General features: G+C 39.5%; 1 protein-coding gene across 5 annotated transcripts in view; it reads right to left on the reverse strand.

Moving 5' to 3' along the window:
- The window catches only part of SLC25A39 (solute carrier family 25 member 39), a 33,167-nt gene continuing 9,692 nt past the window's right edge, over window positions 1-23,475 (reverse strand). For 3 of the 5 annotated variants that reach the window (XM_032235511.1, XM_032235510.1, XM_032235508.1), the window contains 10 exons: window positions 18,597-18,656; window positions 17,509-17,553; window positions 11,512-11,621; window positions 9,167-9,234; window positions 7,188-7,312; window positions 4,947-5,120; window positions 3,807-3,916; window positions 2,880-2,961; window positions 1,629-1,709; window positions 1-1,188 (listed from right to left, as the gene is read on the reverse strand). In XM_032235511.1, coding sequence (XP_032091402.1) covers window positions 1,070-1,188; window positions 1,629-1,709; window positions 2,880-2,961; window positions 3,807-3,916; window positions 4,947-5,120; window positions 7,188-7,312; window positions 9,167-9,234; window positions 11,512-11,621; window positions 17,509-17,553; window positions 18,597-18,656 — 974 coding nt within the window. In that variant the 3' untranslated portion in view covers window positions 1-1,069. The remainder of the gene's footprint in view (window positions 1,189-1,628; window positions 1,710-2,879; window positions 2,962-3,806; window positions 3,917-4,946; window positions 5,121-7,187; window positions 7,313-9,166; window positions 9,235-11,511; window positions 11,622-17,508; window positions 17,554-18,596; window positions 18,657-23,475) is intronic. The other 2 variants (XM_032235513.1, XM_032235512.1) reach the window with 1 other exon arrangement.

Here is a 23,475-nt window from a genome sequence, read left to right on the forward strand (position 1 = left end):
AACAATCAAGTAATGTGTACTGTTGTTTTGCTAAAAAAGTGAATTTTATTCAAGAAATAAAAAGCTCAGCTTTTCCCCTCCACAAATATGTAATCAACAGACACATAAATTACAACATAGAAGGGACAAGACTATTAACTGCTAATGATGCTACATGAGATATCTGGCATCAAAGCAAACCTTGGCTGGCTATTCTCAGCTCTCCTTCAATATAGCAAATATTGAACCAGAGAACAGGAGTCTAATTTATTTTCATTCATGCTACTCAGTGTGAAGATTTCAGAGTTCAAACTGTTTGTCACAGCGTGAAGGGAAGAGCTGGGCAAAACCTGAGTGTTCAAAATCAGTGTTTCTATTCAAAGCTGTCAAAAGTCCAATGTAGGATTGCAACTTTAGACAACTATATTCGTCATGCACAGGAAAAGTCAGGTTAAAAAAAAAGCATGCAGGCCAATCGAACCTTTGAAAATTAAGATACATATAGAAACATCTGCTGTCTACCAGCAACTTTTACTCTGAAGACCTACCCAAAATCATAATAATAGTAATGAAGCAGTGGGCATGACAATGCTAGACTGTTTTCTCCCCCCGCTTTTTTTCCTTTTTCAACTGACCAACAATCCCAACACTCCAGGATCATACTATGCAATTGGTTTAAACACAATATATTCTGGAGCATCTCCTCTTCAAATGAGCCAAAAGTTATAGCATCCAATCTTGACAGTACCTAAAGAGGAGAGGGTCTAAAGCCAAGAGGCTTAGTTGTCCATCAGGAAAAAGAGAAAGGCAGGAGACCAGAAGCTAGCTAAAGGCACCTGGAATTTGCCTGATGAATGAGAAATCCTATAAGGAAAGGAAGCAAGAGATTTATTGGTTATGTGGTCTTCTCAATCTTGATTAATATTATTCACAGCTGGGTCCGCTTTTATATCCAACCCTATTCACAAATTTGGTTTTCTTTCTTTCTTTTTTTTTTCTTTTTCATCTACCAAAATGTGTCCTTTCTCTTGCTATCAGCATTTCTTTGGTCCATCTGGAGGCCACCATCCAAAGCTCTGTTTATAGGCTTCTATAGACTACTTAACTGCCGTTCCTGGTTCATTTTCTGGAAGAAGGTCTTGCCAAATTCATATGTGCTAATCATGATAGCACAGGCTGGAGCCACCTTGATAACACGAGGCAGAAAACCTATATGAATTTTGGAAGGAAATTGCAAGAAAGGGAGAAAGAGGACAAGTAAATACATCTTGCCAAATGCAAAGCTATCCTGCCTTTTTGCTGATATAGAGCTGAAGGGTATAATAGTTGATTGCCACTGCGCCCCCCATCATTCTTCCTATCTACAGAAGGAAAGCGAGTTCTATAGTGCCAATCATCTTGCGATGACAGCTGCAGAAATGCAAATGAATGTTTATCTTCTTTGAAATTTAATTGTCAGACCATACTGACATTATGCAAACCAATTAGCACTGTCAAAAGCAGAGAAATAATATTGTTTTAATGATTATAGAAAGGCTTAAGAGTACAAGATTATAGAACTTTTAATTTCCACTGCCATAATTTTCACCATCAACAAGCCCATCTTCCGCAAAGGTTAGAGATTTTACTATAAAATTAGACAATGTCACCTGTAAAGAGTCCTCGTGTGCCAGATTCTGCCCAAATCTTCTGCATAAGTAGCCAAGTTGATGTGGATTTGGGAGTAGTAACTGAGAAAGAAGAAAAGAACAAGTAGTAATCAACTGCTATACAATTGTTATATTACATTTTCATATTTGCAGACCTGCATTAATATATGAGTTTCATATGTTAGGTTACACATAATCATGTATTCATGAGTGTGAGTGGGAGCACTATAAGATAATTCTTTTTTTTTCTTTTCGGAAAATTTGTCCTATCAATGTTCCCCATACAAAGTATATCGTAATTTGATAGCATTAATCATGCAACCATCCACTCTAAATTATAAAACAGATTCTACATTGGGCATCCACAGAATGACATGTCTCTTTCTTTTCAATTCACCACATAGCACAGATGTAACATATTAATGAGACTATTTTAATTACAATCAAGCGAAAGAAGCCTTTTTTCTCACGAGGGCAGACCAGTTTGTTGCTAAATTGTTCCTCCAACTAGATGTTGTAAAACACATTGCAAATACTTTAAAGAAAGTATTTGGGAGAGGCAAAACTTCAAGCAAGCTTTGTCAAATTAGAAGCTGTGTACTAACTGGACCAGAAATAATAATCCTTCTGGAAATTTATTCACTTGGCCAAGATAATTGTAAAAAATCAAACTTGAATTGAATTGGATTGGTTCTTACCTGCAACTTTTCACATGTGAATAAGAACCAGAGGTAAACTCTTTTGATCAAAAGTTAAAGTAATATTTCTTGCCAATGAGCTAGGATTGCCTCTTCAGTTCACCATTCTGTGTCTTCTTTTTTCTTTGACTTTTAAATTCAATCCTTTTCTCCTCTATCAATTGTAAATTCCTCTCACAGTGCTTTACAGCCCTCTCTAAGCAGTTTACAGAGTCAGCGTATTGCCCCCAGCAAACTGGGTCCTCATTTTACCGACCTCATTTACCGACCTCAGAGGATGGAAGGCTCACTCAACCTTGAACTGGTGAGACCCAAACTGCCAAACTGCTGGCAGCCAGCAGTCAGCAGAAGTAGACTGTAATACTGCATTCTCACCACTACACCATCGTAGCTCTTAATAGGGGACTTTCCTGCCTAAGCAGGGGGTTGGACTAGAAGACCACCAAGGTCCCTTCCAACTCTGTTATTCTATAATTCTATAAAGTATATATTCAAAGGTGCTACCTACTGTTTAACAGCTACCTATTACCCTTGGCAGCTGCTCACTTCTTACCTTGGAGCGTCTCCATGTTTCCTAGCTCAATCTGTCGCTGGGTCTTTACAACATCAAAGGGCAAAGTCAAAGTAGCAGCCACCTGGAGAACAGGGACAACATTCCATTAGCCACTATCTGTACAACATGTACACAGGATGAAAACAAATTTGTTTATCTCATGTTCTTAACTTGAATACTAATTATTGCTGAAAATTAATTTTAAAGACTGAAAACCGAGGACAAAGTATAGCCATTCTGGTAAGAAAGAAGAAAGATGATATGATAAATGTTTACTGCCAAGATTTAAGTTACATACTCCTTTCTAAAACTGATAAAAAGTATGATGCAAAGGACTCAATTAAGGAGACTATGATGTGCTTAGAAACTTTCTTCTCCTAGCGTGCCCAGTTGAACAACTAGCCTTATGTGCTTTAAACAGAAAGAGGTATTAAGATGTGTAGACTTCCATCTTTCAATGAACAATATAATTTTAAAGTAAGATCATTAGTTTCTGTGGTCCCTGGATCATTGAATTCAAGTGCAGAAATGTCAGGCTCTAACACACCCTAATGGATGTGGAAGGTAATTTTACTAAATAAAACTGTTTAGTAGATAAAAGGAAGATTCTACTGATAGGATACACTAAAATTAACTAAAATGGATTTCCATCTGTAAAAGGACCCTTCAAATGTAGTTATAGGTTTGGCCACTGGCTTGACCAACATGGCCAGTGGCTGGGAACTTGTGGAATACAACTTCCAGGAACTCTCTTTTATTTGTTGTGATAACTGAGCCAGTGGGAATTACAGCAGGGCTGCATCTAAACCCTACAGATTGTTCTTCATTGCCCATTATAAAGTTCATGTAACTCCAACGTATTATAGATCATAGGTAGATCTCAAGTTTTCATGTTTATACAAAGGCCTATAAAACTCTGGAACTCACCATGCCAGAAATAGCTCCAGCTGCAAAACTGATCATGAAAGTGGCTTCATCAAGGCAGAACTGCCCACACAGCAGATCTTTCATTAGTTCATAGTTATACCAATACAGAGCTGCGGGGAAGCAACAGGAAGGGAAACATGGGGGAAAGGGAAAGAAGTTGTAGATATCAACTCACCATATTTCTTTGAATAAAAGAGAAGCTTTGGTCATTTGTACAGTTTGTAGCTCTCCCAAAACATTAACACTATGGATAGTTTTGCTCAAATGAAGTTAGCCAGAGTAAATAGACTATTAGATTAGATTAGTAGAAGACTACTGGAAAAGTCAGAAATAACTTTCACTGCCCGGGTAGGAATGGCCTGGAGACCTAGGCAAACTCTTATTTACCACTCTGGAGATTAACTTTGAAGTGAAAATGGGTTCCTGTGGGGTGTGTAGCAACAGCAATGGCATTTGGGTTTATATACCACCCCATGGCGTTTTACAGCGCTCTCTGGGCAGTTTACAATATTGAAGCATTATTTGCAAACTGCCCCCAACAATGGGAGTTCTCATTTTACTGATCTCGTAAGGATGGAAGGCTAAGTCAATCTTGAGCCCTGTTAGGGTCAAACTCGAGGTGGCGCAGTGGTTAAATGCAGCACTGCAGGCTACTGCTAGATCAGCAGTTCAGCGGTTCAAATCTCACCGGCTCAGGGTTGACTCAGCCTTCCATCCTTCCGAGGTGGGTAAAATGAGGACCCGGATTGTTGGGGGCAATATACTGACTCTCTGTAAACCGCTTAGAGAGGGCTGAAAGCCCTATGAAGCGGTATATAAGTCTACTGCTATTGCTATTGCTATAACTCCTGCTTGTGGGCAGAGTCTGCCTTCAAACTACTGCGCCACCAGGGCCGTTATTATATATGTAATCGTATAATCCTATTCCTCTGTAATTTTTTAAAGTACGCAAATTTCTTTTTTAAAGAGCTCAAGGTGGCAACTGCACAGCTTCCATACCTAACAATTAAGAAACTGATAGATCTTCAGCTTTAAAATAATGCCCCTCTCAACTGATACCAGCTCTGTTTGTAATGCATTCTAATCTCCTTAAATCCTTCTTGTTGCTAGTGACCCAGATTCCCCTTCTTCAATCCATACCTGAGAAAGGAACATCCCGTAACACTGTAGGACCCCAGCCCCTCCAAAGAGACGTCCATCCATCTTGCGCCACTGAAGACTGGATGCAGACACTAAGTTCCCGGTAGCTCAGCTGACGAGACTGCATTTTTGTTCGTATGAGTTCCAAGGGGCTGATCATAGTTACTGCACCCACTATGGAAGAAAATCCAATCTGGCATGAGAAACCGACTTTTATCCATCAACGCTCCTTCCTTGTGCTTCAGGCCAGGGGCCCACTAGAATATCAAAGTGGAAGATTGGTTTCTTTTATAAAAACCACTGGCACAGAAACCAATGTAGTCCTTAAGTGGATAATATGAAGGAAATCAATAGAAGTTCCAGCATTAAATCTTTCCCCTGCTCAGCAGTCTCCTTGGATTGGGGAAGAGAGTCACTGAAACCAGAACTGTTTTCTAAATGCCAGGCTGAAAACTGACTGTGAAGTGGATAACAATGATTAACCTGGGAGAACTGATTGCACACAGTGTTGATTATGGTTATAAAAGGCAATTGATGCTTTGGGGCGGTTAATAGAAATACCCAATTTTACCTAATCTCACAGGAATCCTATCACAATCTTTAAACATAGAAACTACACTTAGACATCAATGTGATTTTAAGGAGTGTATCAGAGGGTGTTCACTCACATTTCAGATAAAAATTTCAAGAATTGCAGATATACATTATTCATACACGCATGTAGGTGTAGACCGGGGTGTCAAATTCGCGGTATCACAGCGGCATCGGGACTTTTCCCCCCTTTACTAAACTGGCCGTGGTCAGCGCGTGATGCATCCAGTCCGCAGGCCGCGAGTTTGACAGCCCTGGTGTAAACCATTTCCATTCTATGGCCTATGATCAGTTTATCAAAGATTAATATCCAGGAAAACCTTCCTTAGGTTGATGGAAGTCTTCGAAGATTTTCAAAGGGGACCTATGGAAAGCTATAAAAAAATCAACATCAGATGGAACCAATGGAGAACTGGGTCTGGCAAAATCTGGGAAGTATGGAAACCATTTAATAGACTGTGCACCGGTATAACAACATCCAGAGACACACAAAACAAATGGGGCTATGTGGTGGCTTCTGCCCTTTGTGATTGTGGTGATATGCAGACAACAACACATATGTATACTTGTCCTTTATGTCCTAATCATTGAGGACTTCATGGTACGTGTGACAGAATGCAATTAATGTTGCTATTTTCTGAGCAAGATCTATTTAACTTATATTTATAAATAGTAATCTTATATTTTGCATTTTAAATTTAATATTGTTTTAAATTTTACCTTATTTTAATTGTGATGCTTGATATTAATAAACATTATGCACACACCATTTCCTATAAAGATGTCATTTAGTGAGAAGTCTCTAGCAAGCAATTATGATTATGTTTCTAATACAGATGAATCTGACAGTAATGATACAGAACCTTTGGCACGTTTGAGTATAAAGCAAATCATAAACTAGAAGCTTCTAATATATCTGCTTATGTAACATTACAGAAATATTTCAAATATTCCATCTATTTCATATACTTTGTCTTACACCAATATTTTGTATAATACCCTGGTAAAATAAGCCAATGTAAACATTGTATAGCAGATAGGGATGGGCAACCAAAGCTCAGGGCCTAGTGAGTCTCAGGCAGATGTGATCTGAATGCTGGTTCATAACTTGTACATTTGGTCAGCCTTTTATCAGAGTCCTAAATTACTCTAAAAAAAAGATTTTGAAACCTACAGACCTTAATGTTGCAGAACCACAGAGCCCCAGGAGATTATTATAGCTATCCAAAACATTTCACAAAGCACTTCTCCTCAACCCTGAAGGTGGCCACATCTTCTAGATGACATCTGTGGCCATATTAAAGTCTGATGTCCACTTATGAATATTTATGCACAAACAACGTTTCTGCTGGTACTGCCAGCAAAGTACAATGGGTTTGATTGTGTGCGAACCCATGCCTGGAGGGCTGCGGACTAGCCCTCCAAAGAATCACGTAAGTCCTTTAAAGGACGTGGCTGTTTTAAAACCTCCAAGAGGTTTCTCTTATGCTATCATAATACTTTACAAAATACTTGCTCCAAAGGCTTTGCACAACCTTAATGGCTATGCGCATTTGAAAGGGCGATTTCCCTCCCCTAGCTTTAAAGCAATTTTCAAGTAACAGCAAAGTCTAAAGTTCCTGCAAGTATACAAAAATTGATGAAACTCACATCTGGCAACTGCACCAGCCACCAGTGGGATATAGTGTCCTTGGCTGTTCATCTTAACATGCAACAAATCACGTAGTTGATCATAAGAAGTGAAATAGATCACGGTAGCAGGGACAGCCATAACTCTGAAGAAAAGAGAATGTACACACGTATAGAAGCTCTACTAGTTCTGATCTATTATCAATATCTATCTCATGACATCAACTCCAACATTTTGCATCAAAACAAAGAGTGCTGTAATTCAACAAGCAGCACTAAGAGAGAGAGAGAGAGAGAAAACCTTGTAATTCTGAAGAACTTAATTCTGGTTTCTGATATTCAAAAGTTTGAGTATTATATAGTTTGGGCTGCAATCAATTGAATGGACTTCTCAGAAGCCATGTAGGAATTTTTGGATATAGGTCAAATGGACTTCCATTCATCGGCAAGAATAACTTTGATATTCTCAATAAAGATCTCCTCTTAAGACTGCAGATTCAGAATCTGCACTTCCACGGGAAGCCCTTTGTTCTAGCTATAGATCCCATCTCAATCCTGGAAATAGAAAATATTCGCTCTTTGAAAGAAACAAAGGCAAAACTGGAGAAGGGAATAAAAGGAGAAGTTGCCAGACCAATGTTGAGAAAAGGGAAGACTGACATAATTTCGCAGAGCTTTAGAGTGAAACTGGAATTCCAGGAAAAGGTGAAAGTAAAAGGAAATAGTTGATCTTGCTTCAAAAACAGTCAGTATTTTTGTAAATAGAGATATACAGTACTTGTATGTTCTACTCAGAATTCAGATTGGACTGTTTCTTATGTGATAACTGTGCTCAGTCAAGTCTGTTTCATTTTATTCTGCTTCTAGTCAAGCTGGTAAATTTGATGTAATTTCAGTTTTTTTTTCTCATTCTTTTAGTTGACCACATGAATATTTACAATGAGTTACTGTATAACGATTACAACTCCATGTAATCTCTCTCTTAAAATTCTGCTAAATAAATTCCTATCTGAAGTGCCATCTTATGCTATGCCTGCAGCATTTCTTCTGCATTTTGTTAGTCTCATTCAGGGCAACTATGTAATTTCTGGGCCACAATTTTGAACATTTGCATTTACTTTTTAAAGTTTAAAAAGGGGTTATATTTTATCTCTTCCCTTTTTTGTGATAGCATTTTCTTAGCTCTCTCTCTTAGGAAAGAACTGAAATCCTGTAGCTCTAAACTATTTACCCAGGAAGTTGCATATACATTATTCTCATTTTTGTCTCATTTTGCTTTTTAACTGCCAGATCGACAATAAAGGTAGAGCCCAGCTTGGACTTAAAGACTAAACTGCAGAATGCTTCTACGGGTAATCAGACAAACGGCTAACACTTGCAAAGACCCAAAGTCCTCCATTTTATTTCAGACAAACGGCTAACACTTGCAAAGACAGTTGGGTAAATTTCTGGAGGTTTTTTCCCCCTCCAATTCAAAGGAAAAAGCTGCAGAAAAATCCCTCCACTCTTCAGCCTTCAGGAATACAGACTGGAGGCAGGGAGTTTAGTTTTTGCAATTAATTGGGACAGAGATGGGAGGATCAACAGTCCCTATGCACTGGGGAGAGCAGGGATGGCTGGTCATTATTTGAAGCAGTTCATTTTATGTTGTCCTGACTTCAGGCCCTAATGGGCAGGCTCCATTGCGATTATCACTCAAGGATAATCTGTACTGGGTGCAACACATCTCTTTCTCTAGAGGAAAATGCTAGGTGAGATATGCTTGGAAGACAGGAGGTGAGAGCTGGAATTACTCCACTGTTACCTAAAGAGGATGAGACTTCTGGACGTAGAGGTTTGAAAATTTTAGCCTTCTATTCTACAAACTCAGTTGATTTTTTTATAATTAATAACTGGGGGAAGGAGGGAGAATAGATAAGAATATTTTAAAGCAGTGATAGTGGTTTATGACCCAAGACTTCTGTTGCCTGGATTTTTATTTTAATCATTTTTAGACTCACAGAGTAGGTGGCAGGCCACTCCACAAGGATCGAACACCTTCATGCCGTATTATCTTCACAAAAGCATCCTAAAATGAACAAGAACAAGAAAGTATAGACATGAAAGACAAGTTAGCATGAAAAAAAAACCCATCTGAAGTGTTTTAAAGCATACATAGTTTGTCCACTCCAATTTTGCTAAACACAAAGAACATTTTCAGTAATCAAAAACTTCATGCAGCCGAGTGAATAGCTAGACAAGAAAAAAGCATTTTTCTTTAAAGCAGGTCTATTTTTTTTCCATGTTCTCCTCTGTGGTAAAAATTTCCTCAGATTTTATATACAAGTCCTGTCCTGTGAGCTTAGTTGACACATTCTTTTTAGAAAGGTTGTTGAGAAGATGGTCAGAGATGAAATGGAGATGGAGATGGATTACCTGGATCCATTCTATGAGTGTTCATACCTATATATGGGACAGAAACAGCACCCATACAATGCTTGGATGATCTCTGGTGGAAGCTGGATGGGCAGAGGTCATCTATTCTTTTTTCTTGACCAACACACACACCCTGAAGCTTTTGATATTAATGACCATGATATCCTTCCGGATCAGCTTTGGGGACTGAGAGTAAGCAGCATGATGTTGCGCTGGGTTACTTCCTCCCTCCATAGCTGGTTTCAGTCAGTGTTGATTGGGAGTGAGAGGCTCAATTCTCAGCTCCTACTCTGCGGGGTTCTTCAATGCTTGATGCTCAATCCAGTCCTATTTAACATCTACATAAAGCCACTGAGTGAGATCACCATGGGGTAAAGGTGCCATCAGTATATTGAGCCGAGGTGGCGCAGTGGTTAAATGCAGCACTGCAGGCCACTTCAACTGACTGCAGTCCTGCAGTTCGGCTGTTCAAATCTCACCGGCTCAGGGTTGACTCAGCCTTCCATCCTTCCGAGGTGGGTGAAATGAGGACCCGGATTGTTGTTGGGGGCAATACGCTGACTCTGTAAACCGCTTAGAGAGGGCTTAAAGCCCTATGAAGCGGTATATAAGTCTAACTGCTATTGCTATTGCTATGATGATGATACCCAGTTATACATTTGCACCCCTTGTGAGTTAAATGAAGCTGTTGATATCCTTCCTTGGAATCTGGAGACTGTGGGAATCTAAATGGGAACAGCAAACTTCAGCAGAACCTTTACAAGATTGAATGCCTTTGAGTTTTGGCCCTTCTGTACCTGAGTTTTACCATCTATAATGCTGGATGGGGCTGCATTTCTCCAGACACACCTGGTAAGCAATCTGGAGATCATTCTGCATTCATGATTCCTGCTCAAAGAAAAGGTGGCAGTCATGCGCAGAGGGCTTTTGTACAGCTTTGTATGGGATACCAGAAGGACTCTTTCATTGATCAGTGGCTCTACTCTTAATCATTGCTTTTCTGATTTTGTTGTTTATCAGATTATTTGAGTCAGAACTGTCTGATTCTATATTTTAACTGTTTTTTTCCCTAGAGCTGTATGTCACCCAGAGTCCATTACAGTTCTGCAGCCAATAAATTTAAATAAATAAATAAATAATTTAAAAAAAAACTGATTAAAGAGGCCATTCTTCTGCTTTATAGAGCCACTTTTTTCCAACTGGATGCTTCTCAAATAGGCCTCTCCAATGGCATACATCTTTTTAGGGCAATGTGAGTAACCTTAATTCAGCAAATGCAAGAACCTAAATTGACTTGGTTTCTTATTAAGCCTCTTGTTTCCAGGTCTCAAACAATAAATGCTTCCTTTTTAGAGGATTTGGATTAGGTTCCATTTTGTATTTTAATAGGCATGAAATACTACAACTTCTGAAGCTCCCAGGCAGCCCAGACTTTGCCCATGCTGATTAGATAGGAAAATGCATCTGCTGGTAGAGGATAGCTAGTCTAAACTGTTAAAGCTACCATACTTTTAGTTACTCCGAAGGAAATGTATATTTATTTATTTTCATAGGCATATAATCACATGCTGATTTTAAAAACAATGCTCAACAATTAACTTCAACCAATAACAGTATCTGATAAAATAAATATCAAATAATAAAAGCATAATCTAATACTGTATTTTTTTTTTAAAAGGCAATGAAGCAGATAGCTCCACACCTCAGTGGGAGTAACTCTATCCACTAAGCTTGCAGCTCATAAGTGAGCAGAGGTCCTCCCTCCCTGTGTTGAAAGGAGATAAAAATATTACTTCTACCAGTTTTTACCTTTGAAGGACACTGGCAACACAGGAAGCTTAAGTAATTTGCTTAACTCAAGTGGAAAACACAATCTACTTGATCTCCTTAGCTGGCAGAGGGCTCTGCCCTTTCTCATGTGGAGCCTTACCAGAGTGCCGGTAAAGTGAGTGGGAGCCTTATACCAGGCTGTGCAGCTGTTTCCATTCTGACAAACATAGAGATGGTCCATGAGGCCATTGCAGTAAAGGAAGCATTTCCCTGTTGAAGAGAGGAAGACAAAAACAAAGGTTCTCAGAGGTAGGGAATTTACACATAGTTCGCTGATTTGCTACAAGTAATGTGTTTCTAAATACTATTCCTCCCATAAGTAGTTTCTCAATGTTTAAATTTCTCAATATTCTATGTTCCTCAAACACTTTTGCTGCCCTGTTTTCATATGCTCCCAGTGCTAGCCATGTAAGCAGAGAAAGCAACTACTTAGTGCAGTTTTGTGATTCTAGCCTTCACAGACGCAGGAAAAAGCTTGCAAATGTGCAGCCGAAAGCTAGGATTCTCTCAAAAGCAGGAAGAAAGAGACAGCAAGGGAGATTTTGGATGCTTAGAAATTATGGCTTCAGCAACATGCATAGCTTTTTCTCTACACGAAGGATCTAGGACTTACCTAAGATGACTAGGGTTCAAAACTAGATCAGCTATAGCTAAAGCATTGGTCACAAGTATATCATATTCTCAAGCCTGCAGTATTATAATATAGCATTTTCAACAATCATCTTTGAATAAAAATCTTTCACCAGCACAGATATAGACAGTCATTGTTACCAGTGACAAGGAAAAGAAACTAACAGCAATAAAAGCTCATATCCCCCCCAAAATGAGAGCCTGCTTACATGTTGTGATCAGATGACAAAACATAATTTGTATTTCCACTTTGCCCAGATGAATAGAACTCACATCTTGATTTACTTATAATTCAGATGATGATGATGACTCTCCTAAGAAAGGTAGGCTTATATCTACGGGCTATACAAGTCTGCTTATTCAAAGATAGAAGAATTTATTTTATTTGAAGCAGGGCAGGAAGGATTATTTCTTATGAAGTGCCCGCTTTGTTATTTTCCAGTTCTACTGTTGTTGCCAGTTGTTCTCAGACATTAGTTTAAGCTGATTATAGACTAAATCAGTGAGTGTCCAGCTTACTCCATGTCTGCATTATCCACAGCAAGCATGAAATTCCAGCATTCGTGAGTTCCCTTAAAAAAATTCCTTTGGATTTGTGAGTTGCCCTATTGATGCCAAAAGTTATATGGTTCTCATAATTGAGATATTACCCTTTCTTTGTTCATCAAATTTATCAGTGTATATTTCTTAGCTATCATGATCAAGAAGTCATTTATTTTTTAAGTGCTATTTGTGTTTAATAGTGCATAACACACACACACACAATTCTCAAAGAATTTAGAGTTTCCACCATAAGAGATTTAAGAGACCCAAGAACAAATCCCAATTCATGTTTAAAAGGCTGTTTTTATGAAAAGGAGACATCATCCATGCAGGATGATGTCCTCTAGGATAGCGGTCCCCAATCTTTTTAGCACTAAGGACCAAGTTTTGTGGAAGACAATTTTTCCACACACCAGGAGGGGGATAGTTTGGGTTTCACTCGCCTGCCCGCTGCTTACCTTCAGCTGTGTGGCATGGTTCCTAACAGGCCACAGACCAATAATGGTCTATGGCCCAGAAATTGGGAAACCCTGCGCTGGACAGTATTCCCTTGAAAAATCACCAAATCCCTGATGTTAACAACACACACCAAGCAAGCCAAACCACAGGTTTTTAAAAAAAATTAAGATCCCAGATTGGATATAAGTTAACGAGAAAATCATGATTTATTGAAAGAAAAATGAAGAGGAAATATGCATAAGGTGAGTTAAATGTCTGTGAATTTGATTGGTTGAGATGGAAAAGGGAAGAAATAATTACCCATTATCACCACATGCAGTGATGAATGCATTTTGTGCTACCTGATTTTTAGTTCCATCTATACAAGCTTTCCATTAAAGCATTCTAACTCACCTGATTACAAAATAAAATGTAAATATTTCTATAGTGTTTTCCTTTCCTATATTGGCAATAAAGATGAAAGAAGAAAGTGAAAATTAAGCCTCTAAAAATCTTAGATCATGTCTGAGCAAAATCTAACATTTGGGAAGATATTCGGTATAATTATTTCTGATCAGAGAATGAAAATTTGCAGGAAGATATTGTATGCAAAATGCATACTGATCCAGCCACATGTCTCTCACATGAAGGAGTTACATCAAAGAAGAGAAGTAGTTACAAATCCTCTACTCAGAAGAGATAAGGGAAAACTCTACTCTGAAAAGAGTATGGTGCCTTAGAAATGTCCTAGCCTATGTAGGATTAGTTTAAAGTTTAAAGTTTATTAACATTTATAGGCCGCCCTTTTCCCTAAGGGGACTCAGGGCGGCTCACATAAAATCAGGAAGGGGAATACAAACAATGACGTAGACACACATAAGTAAAAATAATAGACAACATTCATTCATCATTCGGGAGGGGCGGCTATCTTTGTCCCCAGGCCTGACGGGCTAGCCAGGTCTTAAGGGCTATGCGGAAGGCCTGGACGGTGGTGAGAGTACGAATCTCCACGGGGAGCTCGTTCCAAAGGGTCGGAGCTGCTACTGAGAAGGCCCTCCTCCTTGTAGTTGCCAGCCGGCACTGGCTGGCAGATGGAATTCGGAGGAGGCCCAATCTATGAGATCTAATTGGTCGCAGGGAGGTAATTGGCAGAAGGCGGTCTCTCAAGTACGCAGATCCACTACCATGAAGGGCTTTATGGGTGACTAATAGCACCTTGAAGCGCACCCGGAGATCGACAGGTAGCCAGCGCAGCTCGCGGAGGATAGGTGTTATGTGGGTGAACCAAGGTGCACCCACAATCACTCGCGCGGCCGCGTTCTGGACTAGCTGAAGTCGCCGGATGCTCTTCAAGGGCAGCCCCATGTAGAGCACATTGCAGTATTCCAGCCTAGAGGTCACAAGGGCCCGAGTGACTGTTGTGAGAGCCTCCCGATTCAGGTAGGGTCGCAACTGGCGCACCAGGCGAACCTGGGCAAATGCCCCCCTGGTCACAGCCGTCAGGTGGTGGTCAAAGGATAGCTGTGAATCCAGGACGACTCCCAAGTTGCGAACCCTCTCTGAGGGGTGTAAAATTTGACCCCCCAGCCTGAGTGATGGAATATTGGTCGAATCTTTGGGAGGGAAGCACAACAGCCACTCAGTCTTTTCTGGGTTGAGTACAAGCTTGTTAGCCCTCATCCAGTCCATAACGGCCTCAAGGCCTCGGTTCATCACATCTGCCGCTTCATTGAGTTGGCACGGGGCGGACAGATACAACTGGGTATCGTCCGCATATTGATGGTATCTTATCCCGTGCCTGCGGATGATCTCTCCCAGCGGTTTCATGTAGATGTTGAATAGTAGGGGGGATAAGACCAAACCCTGAGGCACCCCATATGTTAGGGGCCTAGGGGTCGATCTCTGCCCCCCCACTAACACCGACTGCGACCTGTCCGAGAGGTAGGAGGAGAACCACCGCAACACGGTGCCTCCCACTCCCACCTCCCGCAGTCGTCGCAGAAGGATACCATGGTCGATGGTATCGAAAGCCGCTGAGAGGTCAAGGAGAACCAGGATGGAGGGATGTCCTCCATCTCTGGCTCTCCAAAGATCATCGGTCAATGCGACCAAAGCGGTTTCTGTGCTGTAACCGGGTCTGAAGCCTGACTGGAAGGGGTCAAGATAGCTTGCTTCCTCCAAGGACCGCTGGAGCTGGAAGGCCACCACCTTCTCAACAACCTTCCCAAGAAAGGGAAGGTTGGAGACTGGGCGATAGTTATTAAGAACAGCTGGATCCAGAGATGGCTTCTTCAGGAGGGGTCTCACTACCGCCGCTTTTAACGCGGCGGGGAAGTTCCCCTCCCGAAGAGAGGCGGTAACAACCGCCTGGATCCAGCCTCGTGTCACCTCACTGCTGTTAGTAACCGGGAATCAGAGAATCTATGTCGATTCTACTGCCTAGATTACAGCCAGTAAGATAAGATGATCAACTCTTAAACTACTACAGGGGAAGGAGAATTTTCCTCAGTAACCTATTGGAGGCTGAAGAACAACAGGGCTGAAGTATACATTTTTAATACTCTCTTCTCTGCCAACTAAAGGGATAGATTGCTTCTAGCAGACAGCAGATCTCTTATATCTTAAATTAATATCGGAATTACATACAACCTGACTCGAGGCTGAAAAATACTTTTTCTTAAATTAAGACCTGAAGTAGAAAGGTGAGGAAACAAAGTTTTGGAGTAAAACCTTTCCTTGACTATGGTACCTTACTGCAAGGTTTTCATTTAATGAGAATTTTCAAATAAGCTATTCCTCTTCCTGCCATCTAAAGGGCTATACTGCATACACTGTGTGTATTGGATGACTCTTCTCTCCTACTTTCACTCCCTAGAGATCAGGTATCTAATCTAAAATGGTGGGCGATGTGCGTCCCAGTGCAACTAGTAATGTGACCCCACAAGATCATAAACTACTAACATTGTTATATGATTTATATACCTTTGCTACAGTATGCATCTCGTATGGGGTACCGCACCATTCCTTTCCTCTCAATGTGACCAAGGCAAGCCAAAAGGTTGTTCACCCATGCTACATATATTAATTTATAATAGCTGATTTTGATGAGAGAGGCAAAACAGTCAGCAACCTTCCATTGTGCAGTTACAGCTCTAATTGACACTATGGCTGTCCCAGTTATGCCACTGAGCTTTCTAATTCAGAACTTGCACTCAAGTTTACTTTTCCCTCATTATTTTCTTCAGTTTTGTTTTTGATAATAGCAGCAATGGCAATTAGACTTACATACTGCTACATTGCGCTTTATGGCACCCACTAAGTGGTCTATAGAGTCAGCATAAAGCCCACAACAATTTGAGTCCTCATTTTATCACCTCAGAAAGATGGAAGGCTGAGTCAACCTTGAGTCAATCAGGATCAAACTCATGGCAGTGGGCAGAGTCAGACTGCAATACTGCATTCTAACCACTGTGCAACCACAACTCACATAATAATATGTGGATAGTCCTCAACTTATAATCATAATTCAGCCCAAAATTTCTATTGATAAGCAAGACAGTGAATTTTGCCACATTTTCAACCTTCCGTGCCATAATTCTTTAGTGAATCACTGTTGTTAACTTAGCAACACAGTTAAGTGAATTTAACTTCCACGTTGACTTTGCTTGTCTGATCACAAAAGGTGATCATATGACCCCAGGGCACTGCCAAGCATCTGAATTTTGATCACGTTCATAAGGATGATGCAACAGTTGAGTGAAAAACAGTAATAATTCACCTTTTTCACTACTGTTGTAAGCTCAAACAGTTACTAAATGAATAATTGTAATCCAAGGACCATCTGTAATATGCCATTTGGAGTTTTTTTCAGTGGAAGGCTGGGTAAAAACGGCTAAACTAAATTTGGAACCCAGGTATTTTGCTAATTTAACATTGTCATAGTTGATCCATATGTGTATGTTGGTATGTATAAACATCTCAGAGTTACTTAGAATAATTCCATTTAATAGGATACTAATAGGATTTAAAATCTAAAATCCTCTAAAATCTTGGAATTATGGGATCCAAGTCTAATAGGCTAGTTCACCTAGGACCACTTATAAATTTTCATTAGAACAAGGGTTTATATCAAGAACTTCTTGATTTCAATCCAGCCAATATGTTACAGCAGTTTCTCTGACCTGATGCCTTCCTATTATCAAACATCAAGCTATCACAGTTAATTACTTCAGTGATTATTGGACTTGTAGTCCTAAATATCAAGAGGCAACAAGATCAGTAAAACTGCATTGTCATTTATTTTCCATTGCAGACCAATGAGTGCTAAATTTCTCAAGGAATAATGGATATGAACATTTTCTCCTACACAAGTCAGGAAGGAGGGGAAGGACTAAGCAACTACAACACTCCTTTGGGAGTGAGAACAGGGAAAGAGTTGGAGAGGTGACCATGGCACCTTAGCTGGGAAAGCACCTGAAATACTCACATTTGGGCTGGTGAATGCTCCAGGGCATAGACTGTACTGACAACACTGAAAGAAACAACATGGACACACTTAATGACAATTGGGATTAGGAAGGAGAAACAGTTGCCTAGAGGGAGTTGTTCTTCAGGAGCTTCAGCTGGAGCTGGAGGAGTGAAAAACCACTATGAAAGTTATTAGGTGTTTCTCCTTTTCTTTTTGATAGGAAAAAATACAGATGCCGATGATTCCACCCAACTAGGTTTCTTCATTTTAAACATATGTCTAAATACTGTGGCTCTTATGGTGATGAGTTTGAAAATGTGTGACTCATGCCTGATTAAAAAGAACTGAAAACCTATATAAATCTTCCTGATGTCTTCACTTTGAAAAGGTTTAAACCAGTTTATCCAGGCCTGGATAAAACTATAAACTGGAGATAAATAATAACTATAAATCTTCTCAGTATGATCCCCTGCAATAACGTGGTCCCCAAGTCAGCCCCATTTATGCACTAGCAGTGCCTTTCCTAAAAGTTAGTCTTCAAATCCACACACCCCCTCCAAAAGCAGTTAGCACAATTCTCTTGCGCAGTATGATTTTAGAAGCTAGATGCAAGAAAACGCTGCTCTTTTTTTAAAGCACAGAAAGCTTTTCCAAGCAAAGAGAATAGAGACTGATTTTTTTAAAGGAGAAAATGATAATTAAATCATTTGGCTCAATGATGGTAATCAACTTGGATTAGACAAATTTACAGAGAGAAAACCAGCCAATTACTATTACTGTAGTCATGTGTAATCCCAAAATACTATTCTCAGGATCAGCAGTAATTGCTGAGAGTTTGCTACTGCAAACTGACTTTTCCAAACATGTCTGCTGGTATTCATATGACAAGCACACTGGACAGGGCAGGATATTCATCTGATTCTATATAGCACTTCTGATGGGTTGAGAGATCATATAAATGTATAATACAACCTAAGCTCCAAATTGCTGTAAATGGCTTGCAATGTACTGCGTGTCCGTCTTGAACTTGAGTGAGTCTCAGTAGGTTAGAATACTTCCACAATAACATCAACTTTTCATTCTGCAATCAAGGAGTAATTACTTACCTTTAGAGAATGGGGTTCTCTGAGCCTGCAATCGGATTTTCACTACATCCAAAGGTGTGACTGAAAACACAGTATTGAAATGTGTGATTATGTGACACTTAAGCAATGTAACATGTCAAAGCACTGAATAAATATATTGTTCAGGACCAAGTGAGGTTTGTATTGGAAAAGGCATTTTAAATGATAGAGTCTTTCACAACACGTTTGTAAAGCCTATGGAGGTAATATGGTCTCTTCAGTCCAGTCCTCTTCTGACATACCGTAGAATTTCCAGCTGAAATGGTCAAAGACGAGGAATTCCGCCTTTTGGCAGAAACTAGTTTGGAAAAAGGTGATCTACCATAATGACAACATTGCAAAAATTATCTTTCTTTTCTTTCACTCTCCCCAAAATCACAATAGGGGGAGGAGAAAATCAAACAGTACATAGGAAGAATGCTCACACACTATAATGCCACTAATCTTCCATGTGACATTGAAAAGTGTAGCAACTTATCTTCTGAGCTTTGTAAATACTATCCAGTCACACTTCCTCTCAAATAAGTTTACTTAACAGAAAAAGAAGCAAGGTATACCTTATTGTCTAAAGGAAGTACCAATCAAATTGACATTTGGCAAAACAGTGAAGATATCATAGCACACAGCAAGATTTATCTTCTAATTCAATTCATAAATAAAAACACTGTAGAAACAAATTTCATGGGGAGTGGGAAACGATGGCCCCTTTAGGACTTGTGGACACCATGCTGGCTCAGGAATTCTGGGATTTGAAGTTCACAAGTCAAAAAAATGCCATCATTTCCCACTCTTGGCCTAACAGAAGAACTCCACAAAAACATATCAGTCATCAGGCTAGAGAAAAAGTTTCCTTTGTACAGTATCAGGATACAGCAATGAGACATTCATGGTATTCCAAAATACAGTTTGTAGCAAAGTTAAAAACATTAAAAACACTAAATATCTTACAATATCATCAGAATTTTCAGAATGTCAACAATCATAGATATTATGCAAACCCGATTACTCTTGTAAGAGTTTGGGATTTTTGCAATAATTTTAATCACTTGTTTTTATATGGGACTCAAAGCATTGGTTGGCCCAATGTTACATCTGTAGTAAATGAATCCCACTCACTATATAGGCATGTCTTTTTTTTTTTTTTACTTTGTTTAAAATATTGAAAACCAAACAGAGGAAAGAACTCCAGGAATACTGGTTTGGAAAAATACATGTATCACTATTTCAATAGTTTATCAATCTAATTGCAAATTTTGACAGTTTTGCTATGTATTTGCAGATTCAATGGAAAATGTTTCACAGGAAATCATATTTACATTTAAGCAACAAAAAAACCTACACAATAAATGTACTATTTAAATTGGAGTAAGTAAATAATATGATAATTGGGAAAAAAAGCACAAACAGAAGTAGGTTTTCAATAATTGCAGAACTTACTGTATATACTCGAGTATAAGCCTAGTTTTTCAGCCCACTTTTTGGGCTGAAAAAAGCCGCCTCGGCTTATACTCGAGTCAGTGAAAAATTTGCCCGAAATGGAGGAGAAAAAGGGGCGGGGCCATGCCGCTGGGTGACACTCGTGAATGGCCCAGTGCCCCTGTGAGTTTCCCCTCCCTCTGTGTCAGTTTGCCGCGCAGCGCGCACCGCACCATCCCCCCTCCTCACGTTCTAATGTAATGCAGGGCTGTCTTACGATTCCCCTTCCTCCCCCTCCTGCCGCTCTGCAACGATGTCCCACCTCCTCCTTGTTATGGCAAGCAGCCACATAGCGATGTCCCACCTCCTCTGGTACAGTGATCCAATGATAGGAATCACTGTGCCGTGTGTCATAGGAGGCGGGACATCGCTCCCGCGGCTGCACGGGACATCATCATCACAGCGGGACATCAGCATCATGAGGTGAGTGAAGTATTTCATTGAATACACCGCTAGTTTACTGTTTTTCTTTGAAATAAATATTCAAAAACATTATTGGTATCTATTTTTATTTTTGAAATTTACCGGTAGCTGCTGCATTTCCCACCCTAGGCTTATACTCGAGTCAATAACTTTTCCAGTTTTTTGTGGTAAAATTAGGTGCCTCGGCTTATATTCGGGTCGGCCTATACTCGAGTATATACGGTATTGAGTTAGTTAGGTGGTCAGCCAGATGTTTAGATTGGAATTGACATTTTTATCTGCCTACCAAATCCTTCACAAGGACCTGGGAGAGTAGATGTTGTTTGATGGTGTTAAAGGTATTGTTGCAAGACGTAAGCTTCCTTTGGCAATAGACTGATATTATTATTAAATAATGTTATCCTAGACAAGATTGCCAGTTTGGTTGATAATAACATTTCAAATTTCATCATTTCAAACTATGAAAAACATTTGATCATTCAGATTAAGAAATGGATCAAAATACTTTTGAGGGAAGAATTAATGTCATGAAATTTATTTTCCACCAAACTGTTGAACATTTTGACAACAATGCCTTTGCTGATTCCATTTAAACATTTTAAAACAACTGATACAGGCAACCCCTAAAAACTGTTCAAAGATACATTCAATCAAAAAAAATTTTTATGATCTGCCCTTGAAATTTTGATTGCTGCACCACCCCCTCCCCTCCCCCCCTTTAATCATGATTCCATTTTGGGAGCTTGGCAACCAGCTTGGGTTTACAGGCAATTGTAGTGCTCCACTGTCACATGACAATTTGCACCATTTTTTGCAAGTGTCCAGCTTGGGGGTGGGGGAACCCACCTATTCAGGTGAGCGAATTCACTTAACAGAGTGACTCACTTTACAACTGTCGTAAAATCAGTTGTAAAATTGAGTCAGCTCACATGGTGACCTAATAACTGTAATCACCTATGATCAAAATTCCAGAATAAAAATGGTAGTTAAGTGATAAATTGCTATAATTGTTAAATTTTTATGGAGCAAACACATATCCAAGATCTCCCTATACTTTTCTTATGACTATGGTAGTTTTAAATAGAAAAAATACTGAATATGTACCGTGTTTCCTCGAAAATAAGATAGGGTTGTTGGGTTTTTTTGACCCCTGAAATAAACACTTGGTCTTATTTTTGGGGAGGTCTTATTATTTTTGATGTGCAGGAAGTGGCGAGCGTAGTCATCTCATGGCTGCTTCTATGTCACAATATTTTCAGGGAGTGCTTATTTAGCGCATGTGCCCAAAAGCCTTTGAGCTTATTATCTGGGGAGGTCTTATTTTTGGAGAAACGGGGTAATCCTCAGGACACAGCATGAGAGTTATTATCTATTATCCTTGCCATCTAGCAAATTCCTACAGTAGTACTAATTGTAGTAGGTATTTGATTATTTTTCCCACACTAGAAGTGATTAGATATATCTGGGCCTTCTAAGGCAGGGGTCCCCAACCCCCAGACCACAGCCCATTCGCGGGCCACGGCCTTTTTGAAACCAGGCCATGGGAGAAATGGGAAAGTGTGATGCTTGCGCTCGTAGCTCCATTGCTACAAATGGATCTTATGCATGAGAGTCCTCTGTGCAAGTGTAGCTTCATGTATAAGCACAAGTGCCCTCTGCTCCAGCCTCCTCTGCTCGCATGAGTGGAGCTTCATGCATGGGCACAAGTGCCAGCCACAGACGTGTGTGGAACTTAATGCCTGAGTGCAAGCACCCTCCACTTACAAGCTCCATTTGCATGAGTGGAAAGTGTGCACACGGGCCGCACACACAAATGGAGCTGTGAGTGCTTGTGCACGCCTGCCACTCATGTTGAAAAGTTTGGGGACCGATGTACTTAAGTGACAATTAAAAGAATAGTTGGAGCAATGCAACGAAAACAAGACAAGGATACCATTGTTATTCTTTCTGGCTCTTGCAGTTTCTAAACTAAGGGCGCTAATCAATCATTTGATTCTAATTTTGGAGACCCTTCTAGGAGAAATAGATGTCTCAATGGAAAAACTAAAAGAATTTGGTTGCAGTGACTGGATTTTAAAACAAGGAAGAAACAAAGATACTGACAAAAATATGAAGGTAGAAGAACAAGTAATCGTGACCATAGGACCACAGGAGGCTACAACTGGCCAAGTTCATTTCCAAGCACTCGACATACAATCATGTGCCCTGTTCAATGATTGTTAAAGGCAATATGATTAAATTCTGTCTACATTTAATTCACTTTTTAAAATTTGAATTATAATATTGAAAAGAGTTATGTAAATAGTGTTACATATACATAACTATCTCTGTGTATATGCATGTGCGTATGAAATTAACTACACACTTTATTGTTACATAGACATTTAGTTTGATATCACAAAGTACTAATACATCTTTAAAATAATACTGACTGTAAAGTTTTTGAAATTAAAAAATTAAATGAGAAAATATAATGTTTACATTAATGAAATTCATTCACAGTGGAAAATAAAAGAAGGGAGGTCTTCTGGATAGAAAATATGAATAATTTCAGAATTCTGAAATTAGATAATTCTTCCTTGGATTCAAGTATAAATCTCAAATAAGAAATAGGAATGTGCCTGCATTTACACTTTCCCAATTGTAGAAAAGGTACCACTCTCATCCAGAGATTTTTCACGCATGCCACAAAAACTTTCCACACAATCCTAACCTTTAGTAGATGATACAGTAATCAATTTCCCAAACATCACATGGAAATAGTCTATATTGTTCAGTCTAAAATAGAGGCAAGGAATCAATAGCCTTTCTATTGCTCAGTCGCTACTTCCAATATACTGCACATTAGCCCCATTGGTTAAGAAAGATGGGGACTGAAATCCAACAAGCTTCCTATTACCTATATAAAATATTTTAATTGAAAAAGCAGTCCCTAAGCAATAGTCAACTGTATTAATCAATA

The sequence above is a fragment of the Thamnophis elegans genome, chromosome Z (assembly GCF_009769535.1).
Source record: "Thamnophis elegans isolate rThaEle1 chromosome Z, rThaEle1.pri, whole genome shotgun sequence".
Taxonomy (NCBI): Eukaryota; Metazoa; Chordata; class Lepidosauria; order Squamata; family Colubridae; genus Thamnophis; species Thamnophis elegans.